Genomic DNA, 9,448 nt, shown 5'->3' on the forward strand with positions numbered 1-9,448 from the left:
CACCCTCCCCCTCCTCTCAGAGTCATGCAGCGGTCAGCTTTAAGTTGGAACCAGTGCTTTTCCTAGCGCCCTGTCTGATATAGTGAGAAAGGCAAACTAATTGCCTAATTGCAAACATGCGGTGCTTTCTTTTTTTTTCCTTCAGGTTTTTGTTTTCGTTACGTCTCGAATAGGTATAAATTGTTGAAGGGTAATCCACTCAGCCAAATTACAATATGGCCACTAGCCATAATATTTACTCAAACCAATTCTAAAAGGAGTTGGCCTTAGAAGACAGACTGTTAGCCGGTATGTGCAGCGTTTCATGAACGCTGTTGGATTTGTGCATCAGAATTGTCCTTGGACAGGTGTTGGCCAGTGGAGCAAGCCTGGGATTAACTCTCACACACTCTTAAGGGTGTTTTGCTGGGATCAGGTCCGGTGTTAGGTAAGTGACGTAGAGTTTAAGGAGATCTTTAGTCCTCGGTAATATCCCCAGTGATATCCGACGTAGACCGAATAGAACCAGAGCAGCAACACGTATGTGTGTTGTGTGTGAGTGTGGCCCTGGCCTGGGTGCATGAGTGCGTGTGGAGGGGTTTACTGCAGAACAATAGTCTGTGCAAGGCCTCGGCCATGTGGCCATGTGGTGGATTAAATTAGCAGCAGTTGTTTATCGTCTGTCCCCAGTCCATCTGTTTGACTCGGCCGAGTCGACGCAATCTCCGCTATCAGGCAGAACTCCAGCCCTTATTCCACACACACACACACACACACACACACACACTTTTACATGTACACACCCTGTACTGGATGTGTCCCCCCCTGTCAGTCCGTGACACAATATACCCAGTGCAACCTTTTCTGCCAAGAGTGCCTTGGCTTTCCTCTATGCAGATTAGCCATGTGCTAATTGCATTTATTTATTTTTTGGGGAAAGAGGAGAGAGGGAAAAAAAAGAGGAAAGGCCAGGGGAGGAGTTTCCTCTGCGATTGATTAGATGACTGGGCAGAAAGGAGGAGGGAGAGAGGGAGGGAGAGCGGCGTGGGTTGGGGATGCTAGCGAGCGTGGCCGTCTTGTGTGTCTCCTTATCTGTGAAGCATGTGAACCTTTGAGCGTCATTAAACCTCCTAGATGATGGCTGCTTCTTTTAACTTCCCACCCTAGAAAATACCTGAAAAGACTTCCAGGAAAACCCAGGCAGATTTAAACCCGGGCCCACTTTCAAACGCCTAGAAAGCATTTGCCAGAAGCAACGTTGTTGGATATGGTTTCTCAGTTGATATGCCAGTGGGAAGGATTATTCAAACCTTCAAAGAAGGCCATAGTTTTGGCAAATAATCTGAGAAATTGTAAGTTCGATAAATGTATCCTAATGCCTTTGCATGTAGTAATAAAGGAATCAAATTAAAAAGTTGACTGGAAAAGTTCCCTGGCATTAACATTGCTGGGCTGAACACTTAAGGATTATAAGGATAAACATATATATGTCTCATGCTTCTGCTAAGGGTTATGCTACCTGTGTGTTTGCCATCACCCCACCATCCAAACCACAAGGACACTATCAATACCAACCACTGTCCATAAAATTGTGATATTCAGCAATCATAAACATCATGATTTGAATGTTATAACCTTATGGGAAGGCTTGTTTCATACTCTTGGGAATTTCAGATGATGTGAGAACCTAATTTCTAGGTCTTGCCATTTAAAACATTTTCAAACCAACATTTCTGAAGTTGTTCTCCAGGCCTACCTGTTCTCCCGTGACTGGCGGGACCTGCACAAGATAATGATGGGTCATCATTACCTTGGCCACACACAGGAACAGAAGCGCTAGTGTACATACAGCTCGAGATGGCGTTGTCATGGAGATAGCCACAGGTAGCCAACACGTGGAACAGCCTACTGAACAGCGACAAACCAAACAACTTCCTGCTATTCCGCAACTAACATTTAGGCTCATACTGTTGTGTAGCAAAAATGAACAAGGTACTCCACTTGAATGATTATTGAATGAATTTGTGCGTGGTAAGATATGAAAACGTTACTGAGATGTTCAGTTTTCCTGGAATTTTTTGTCTCGTGTGGAGGGTATATTTGGGGGGGTAAAACCGCTTGTAGAGAACACATAAATGGAGAGAACGAATAAATATTAGTCTTAAATGTCTGATCTCCCCCTGCTTCGGTAGTGTAACGTGTGATACCCTTGAATGTGTGTGTGTGTGTGTGTGTGTGTGGGGGGGGGGGGGGGGGTTGTGGTGGAAGGTGTAGGTATCGAGTATCTTGCATCCTCCAAAGGGCCGGAGGTTAAAAGTGCAGGAGGGCTCACAGGAGACAACCTTCTGAAGCATGTTGCCTCCTCCCTGCGGTGTGCTCTGTAATGACCCCAGGGAGGGTAGTAATACACACACACACACACACGCTCTCTCACTCACTGTCCGTGAACCTGACGGCGCTGAGGAGAGTGGGGCCTGGGGGAGGCTGGAGGGAAAACATGGAGTGGAGTGTGTGTTGTTATCTCAGGATGCTGTGACCTCCCGAGTGCCCCGGGAGGCAGTGCCCCCCCCCCCCCCTCCCCTCCTGCGGTGTAGTCAGGCCCGGGGCCCCCGTAAGGCTGGTGTGTCATTCATACGGTGCCAAGACTGCTTTATTAAGGGCCAGGAAGAGCAGAGACTGGCCCAGGTTCAAACAGCAGTGCAGCTGGGACCTGTTACATTTTCGGCAGACTGCCCTCTCCGTCTCACAGGCTATAAATAGCTCGGGTGGTTGTCTCCCTTAAGTAAGACGGGGAGTTTTTTTTTTTTTTTTTACTGAGGGGTGGGGGGGGTGCTGGGGTGGAAGGGGGGAGCATATTAATAAGCGTGGGAAGCATGGGAGGGTTTGTCTGGAGCCTGGAGGTGTAGCGACTTCCAAGCCTGTTGCTGCAGCGTCCGTTAGCCTCTGATAGCCCGGCGTTTGGCCACCTGACACAGAAGGGCCTTGAAAAGATGAGGGCGGTCGGGTATCCGACGGGACCGTCAACGATGCGCGAGGACGCGCCTCTCGTTGACGCACACAGGCGTTACGACCACGGCTCCGGCTGCTGACAGGCCAACCTGCCCACTTCTAAACCCTGTGGGCGCCCCTCCCTCCCTCCCTCCGCCCGACCCCCACCCCTCCCTCTGACTGGGCTTCCTGGTGCTGGCTGTGATGCTGGCCCAGGCCATGTGGAGTTTCCCCCAGCCAAGGTCAGCCCCCCCCCCCCTCCCCCACCCTGACGCAACTCCAGCTGAGGGTGGGCTCTGCTCCAGCTACCGCAGACACTTCCATTTCCTTGAGCTTATTTTCATAGAAACCCTTCCCGACGTCTCCAGCGTAACAGGATCCGCCCACTGGCACTGATCTGCTGGGCAGGGAAACACTCCTGGCGGATATAGTGGGCTCATTCATTCATTCGGGGCCAATTCCTTCCTCCCAGTTTTTTTTTTAAGTGAGGGGAAACTTATCCAGCGCTGTGATTTTCATTTTTTTTTTTTTTGACCCCTTCAGTGTTTCATTGACCAACTTATTTAACCCGTGACACAGCTTGCGGAGGACAACTATCGAACCATACTTCTCTATATTTGAGCTAATCTTGTATAAAACGCTAATATTTCACAGATATCAGTGTTGGAAGAGTTGGGCTGAAGTGAAGGTGGACCAGGGCATCTTGTGTGTGCTTTCTAACAGTCTGTCTCTCTGCTCTCCAGCCCCCCACCCCGATGGACCAGGTAGGGAAGATTCGAGGACAGCCGTACCCGGCGGCCAACCCCTACACCCAGCAGCAGGGCCAGGGCCAGGGGCAGGGACAGGGCCAAGGCCCGGTCCAGGGCCAGGGGCAGGGACAGGGGCAGGTCCCGCCACCGGGACCCCAGCAAGGAGGCTCGTACCCTGGCCAGGGCTACGGCCCCACAGGCCCACAGAGGTACCCCATGGGTCTGCAGGGTCGCACCCCTGGAAGCATGGGAGGAATGCAGTATGGACAACAGGTTGGTCACTCCCCCCCCCCCCCCCCCCCCTTGAATTCTCCGACGTTCTTCCCCCTTTCATTTGACGTGAAATTCTAACACACCAGGACAGTGAGCATGAAAGAAATCCAGCTAAACTGTGGCTGTGAGGCCTGTGGTCTTACACCAGGCTCCTGGCTGTGAGCTTCGATCACCTCCTCACGAGAGGAGAGAAGTAGACGTTTCTTTGTGGGAACTCTCGCACAACAGCCACTCCAGGCTGGTTTGATGTGTGTCATTTCTGCACCATCTCATATTTTCTATGAATCCTTGAGCGCGTAAGTGCCAGACGACACACAGCTTTTGTTTTTTCTCCCCTCTGTGCTACCCTGGCAAGGTTGGCTTTTTTCTCCTTTTGCGCCACTTGAGAGTAATGAAACGTAAAGTCGCATTGAAAGCTTTTTGTATAACGAAACGGCAAATTTGAAAGGCTTCAAATGCCCTCAACTGCTAGTTCAAGTGGCAGGTCACTGGCACAATATAGATATATATATACATTTTTTTCTTTATATTAATATAGGAACACAATTCTAACAGCTAGTTGTCTTATTATGCTTTTGTTCCCTTCTGTAGATGTCAGCCTATGGACAGCAGGGTCCAGGGGGCTATGGGCAGCAGAGCCAGGGCTACTATGGGCAGCACGGCCCTCCAACCCACCCTGGCCAGCAGCAGCCCCCCTACCCAGGCCAGTCCCAGAGCACCCCAGCAGCCCAGGGCCCGTACCCCCAGCAGGGCCACCCCTCTCAGCCGCCCAGCCAACACAGCCAGGCCGGCCCCCCCTACCCCCAGTCCCAGGGCACGCAGGCCCCCCCCCAGGGCCAGCCCCCTTACAACCAGCCCCCCCAGTCTCAGCCTGGCCAATCGCCCTACGCCGCAACCCAGCCTCAGCAGCCGCAGCAGGGCCCTCAGAGCCAGCAGGGCCCGGCCCAGGGCCAGCCCAGCTACCCACAGCCCCCAGGCCCGGGGCAGCCCCCTCAGCAGGCCCCGTCGCAGCAGCAAGGAACCCCCCAGCAGCAGCAGCCTGTACCTCCTCCCCAGGCCCAGCAGCCTCCAGGCCATGGCCAGCCTCAGGCCCAGCCCCAGCCCCAGCAGGGACAGCCCTCGCCCTACTCCCAGACCCCTCCCCTGCAGCAACAGCAGTCTCCCTTCCAGAGGTTTCCCCCTCCTCCCCAGGTAAAAAGAGAACATGTCACAAGTGTACAGTGCCTCGGTCTACGTTTACACACGCACTCCTCACACGTCTCTGGTGTTCCTGTCTAACACCTTCTGTGTGTGTGTCCCCTCCCCTCACCAGGAGCTATCCCAGGATTCCTTTAGCTCCCAGTCCAGCGCTCCCCCCTCCAACCAGCCCAACAAGAGCGGCCAGGAAGACAGCATGCAGGGCCGGCCTTCTAGCTTGCCGGTGAGACCCCAACACAAGCGCACACACACACCTCAATTGTTCAAACCCCCCCCCCCCCCCCCCCCCCCCAACCGCACACACACACACACGTAGCGTAGTGCAGAGATGCTACTCAAACACTAGCAACCCAGAAATGGTACTTGCCTGTCAATGAAGTGACTCAGCCTTCACCTCCCCCAACATCTCTGTTCTACAATCTGCCAAGCCGCATGCCCTCCCTTCCCTCCTTCCCTCCTTCCCTCCTTCCTTCCCTCCCTCCCTCCCTCCCTCCCTCCCTCCCTCCCTCCCTCCCTCCCTCTCCTCCCCCCCCCCGTACTGGCCTGGACTGTTCACATGGTTGTCAGTTGGAACGCCTACATCAACTTGTTTTGCATCCTCAGCATCTTGAATGTGGGCGGCGTCAGCCCTGTGGAGGTAACCCTCGCCCCCTCTGCACCACCCTCCGCTAGCTCCAGCACTCCCACACCGGGCCTTAAAGGTGGCACGGCGAGTCAGGGTTGGAAATCTGGACAGCACATGGTAGTTTTTGTCCAGAAAGAAACACATCGCCATCTTTTATTTGTGTACATTAAGATGAGAACGGAGTCAAAGTGGAGATCTCTTCCCTCTCCCTGGAACTGAACACCAGACAGGAACACCTGCGGTGATATGGGCTGTGTTTATAGGTCAGCCGTGGAGATAACCTCATTCAAGACTTCAGGGAGGGAGAGGGAGAAATGAGATCATTAATGGGAGAGAGAGGGAGAGAGGGTAAAGGGTGGGTGGAAGGCAGTGAGCAATGGATAAGTGAGGCAACGCAAGCAAATGACTTAAACAGTGAGCGATGGCTGTGTGGAGAGACTTGGAGGGGGGGGGGGGGGGGGTGGGGGGGAGGGGGAGGGTGTGATGGAGCCGGGTCTGTCTGTTCCAGTGGGGGATGCCCTCTGGATGAGTTTCCCCTCCTCTTTTATTTATTTCTCTTATTTATTTATACATCTCACTCCCAGCCCTGCCATTGGCCTAGAAGACAAGCCTGGGCTGTTTTGTTCACGGGGATTCCCCCGTTGGCTGCGTGTGATTGGCCGTGGGAGCCATTAATCTGGCTGAGGTCTGGATGAGCAGATTCCACTGTGCTCGCCCTCCCTCACCCCTCCTCCCTCCTCCCTCACCCCTCCTCCCTCCTCCCTCACCCCTCCTCCCTCCGCGTGTAGCGCACATGACACTGCACAGATTAGACCCTGCCAACTTTAGCCATGCTTTTTGTATTTTCCTCTTTCTCTCCTGCGCACAACACGCGCACACTCACAACCTGGCATCGTCAGCCCATGTGCTATTAAAGCCAGTGGACCAGAGCTGGTCCACCAGAGCCAGCCAGCCGGCCAGCACCACTCCCAGGCTGTGACCATGTGGCTCAGGCCTAGCTGAGAGGATGGCAGTCTTATCACAAACAGTCTTTGTCACACCTGGCCAGACGTCAACTCATCCACCCAGTGCAGCAGTATTTTCAGTCAGGTGTTGGGAAACTGTGTTTTTTTTTGTTGGTCTGCTGTTGCCGAGCACGGGGGGTGTAACCGACTAGAAAGAAGCAGGTAGTGCCTCCAGGGAAGAGCTCCGGACGAGCGGGTGGAAACCAGCCCAACAGGCCAAGCTGGTTTTCTCGTTTGTTTTCACCCGGGCTCTCTCTCTCTCTCTCTCTCTCTCACTCACACACTCACACACTCACACACTCTCACACTCACACTCACACACCTCCCTCACACACACATATGCACCGCAGGGATTACACTGCGGTACACTCATTGTGACCTTTTAACCGTCGAGTTCAGCAAACAGTTTTGCCCTCAAACTGCAGTGTTTGCGTTCACTTCTTTTAATGAGTGTTTCCCTATTCTTCACAATGTGTCAGCTTTGCTGTTCCTTTCCCTGATAACAAACGTCAAGAGGCACACACACACACACACACACACACACACACACACACTGTTGGTGTATAGAATGACAGAGTTAAGGGTATGCGTCTGGTCTGAAGGGATTTGGGTTAACCCTGCTTATGACGGCTGACCCCAGGTCTGTCTGGTCCTCCCACCGTCCCTCAAATGTCCGCTCCCTCTCTAGGAGCCAGGCTCTGCGTGGGGCCTCCAACCCACGATCCCATGTCCACACCGCGCAGCGCCGCAGGACAGAACATCACTGTCCTTAGCCTGATTGGAATTCCAGCCCCCCCCCCCCCCCCACGCGTGCGACGTAGGCGAGGCCCGTGTACAAGGACGACGCCGGGGGAGGGGGGGGGGGGGGGGGGGGGGAGGGAGGGAGGGAGGGAGGAGCCCCCGTCAAAGTGGCTGCCTGTGTTTGTCAGTGTCAGGGGGGCTTTCACTGGGCCTGGAAGTGACACTTCCTCTCCGTGTCAGCCTGTGGGAAAGGGGATGACTCCCACCGCCACCCACCCACCCACCGACCCCTGAAGAGGTTTAATCTCTTCCCCGCCTTCTATGAGCTCCTTTGTACCCCCCCTTCTCCCAACGCGGGGCTAATCCCACTCACGCCCGCCCCCTCTGGTTTGGGTCCTTCGCCTTGCCAAGGATTCAGGGGAACGGCGAGCCCTCCCCCAATGGCGCAGACTGACTGAATGCGCTCCCAGACTTGAGAGGAAGGTCACATGTTGGTCACCACACTCACCCTGTTGTTTCCCCCCCCCCTTTCACTCTCCCCTGCCTGGGCTTCCCTCGCCAACCAAGCTTCATCTGGAGTAGTTTTAATTCAGAACTTTCTAGAGGGGGGAGGGCCCAGGTTGTCTAGCAAGTGTGTGTGTGTTGTGTGTGTGTGTGTGTGTGTGTGTGTGTGAGGGATCCAGTCCAAATGGACCCCACCATTGGACTCTCTCACTCAGGACTCTCCACAGTTTGGGATATCCGAGGACCACCCACAGCAGCACCCCACTTCCTAACGGGGTTTGTGCCAAAACTCACGATAGGGTGCCAAGCCCTTTTCCCAGGCCTGCTATCCCCCATTCTCAGCCCAGCAGCTCTGCTCTCCTCTCTGCAGCAGAGTACAGCTTGTTTGTGCGACACAGCTCTGGCTGGCTAGGCCGGCCCACTTTTTCCCTCCTACCCAGTCCCAACCCTCTGCCTTTCAGTATGAATTCTCTCTCTCTTTCTCTCTCTCTCTTATCTGTTGGTCTTTTTTTTTTTTTTTTTTTTTGAGTTTCTCTATTTTCTCTTCTTTCTGTCTCTTTTCTAATTTTCTCTTCACCCCACCCTCTTCTCTTCTTCTTTTCTCTTTCTCTCTCTTTCTCTCTCTCTCTCTCTCTCTCTCTCTCTCTCTCTCTCTCTCTCTCTCTCTCTCTCTCTCTCTCTCTCTCTCTCTCTCTCTCTTCTCTCTCTCTCTCTCTCTCTCTCTCTCTCTCTCTCTCTCTCTCTCTCTCTCTCTCTCTCTCTCTCTCTCTCTCTCTCTCTCTCTCTCTCTCTCTCTCTCTCTCTCTCTCTCTCTCTCTCTCTCTCTCTCTCTCTCTCTCATTGCTTCTCTGTAAATCAGCTTTCGTAACGCTGCACGGCTCAACCTTGTTTTGCGAGGCTCTGGTGTTGCAGTATTCAGTGTCTGGGGCGTGTTTCCTGTTGCTATTCTGGGGCCTGCGCTTCCTGTGTGTACGTGTCGTATTCAGATTCTGGGGCCTCGTTTCTCTCTCACTCTCCCCCACCCTCTCCTTTGCGCCATCTCACTCGCCTTCGCTCACTCTCTCTATCTCTCCGTTTCCCCCTCTGTATGTGATTTTTAATTAATGTACTTGAGAAAATTCAATTTGCTGACAAAGTGTATTGTTTTGGATTTGCCTCAGCGAATTGTTTTGAGCTGTAAAATCCTCCCCTGTTTTGCTCTTGTGAGCACATACGCACACGCTCTCCCCTCCCCGCTCCCTCTCGCTCTCTCACACTTGCACACACGCACACACTCCATGCCCCTCCCCTCTGCCTCCATTTCTGCTGGGCTGAGCTAGTTTTGCAGCACAAAGACTGTGGCTGACTGCAGCACTGTCTGTCCTCTGCTCTGCCTTGCCGAGCGGGGC

General features: G+C 53.6%; 1 protein-coding gene across 4 annotated transcripts in view; it reads left to right on the forward strand.

Moving 5' to 3' along the window:
* arid1ab (AT-rich interactive domain 1Ab) overlaps positions 1–9,448 on the forward strand; it is a 33,665-nt gene that overhangs the window by 6,047 nt on the left and 18,170 nt on the right. For 2 of the 4 annotated variants that reach the window (XM_062446248.1, XM_062446250.1), the window contains exons 2-4: positions 3,711–3,989; positions 4,581–5,180; positions 5,302–5,408. In XM_062446248.1, the coding sequence (XP_062302232.1) occupies positions 3,711–3,989; positions 4,581–5,180; positions 5,302–5,408 (986 nt within the window). Of the gene's footprint in view, positions 1–3,710; positions 3,990–4,580; positions 5,181–5,301; positions 5,410–9,448 lie in introns of all 4 variants that reach the window. The other 2 variants (XM_062446249.1, XM_062446251.1) reach the window with 1 other exon arrangement.

Source organism: Osmerus eperlanus, chromosome 20 (assembly GCF_963692335.1).
Source record: "Osmerus eperlanus chromosome 20, fOsmEpe2.1, whole genome shotgun sequence".
In the NCBI taxonomy this organism is placed as follows: domain Eukaryota; kingdom Metazoa; phylum Chordata; class Actinopteri; order Osmeriformes; family Osmeridae; genus Osmerus; species Osmerus eperlanus.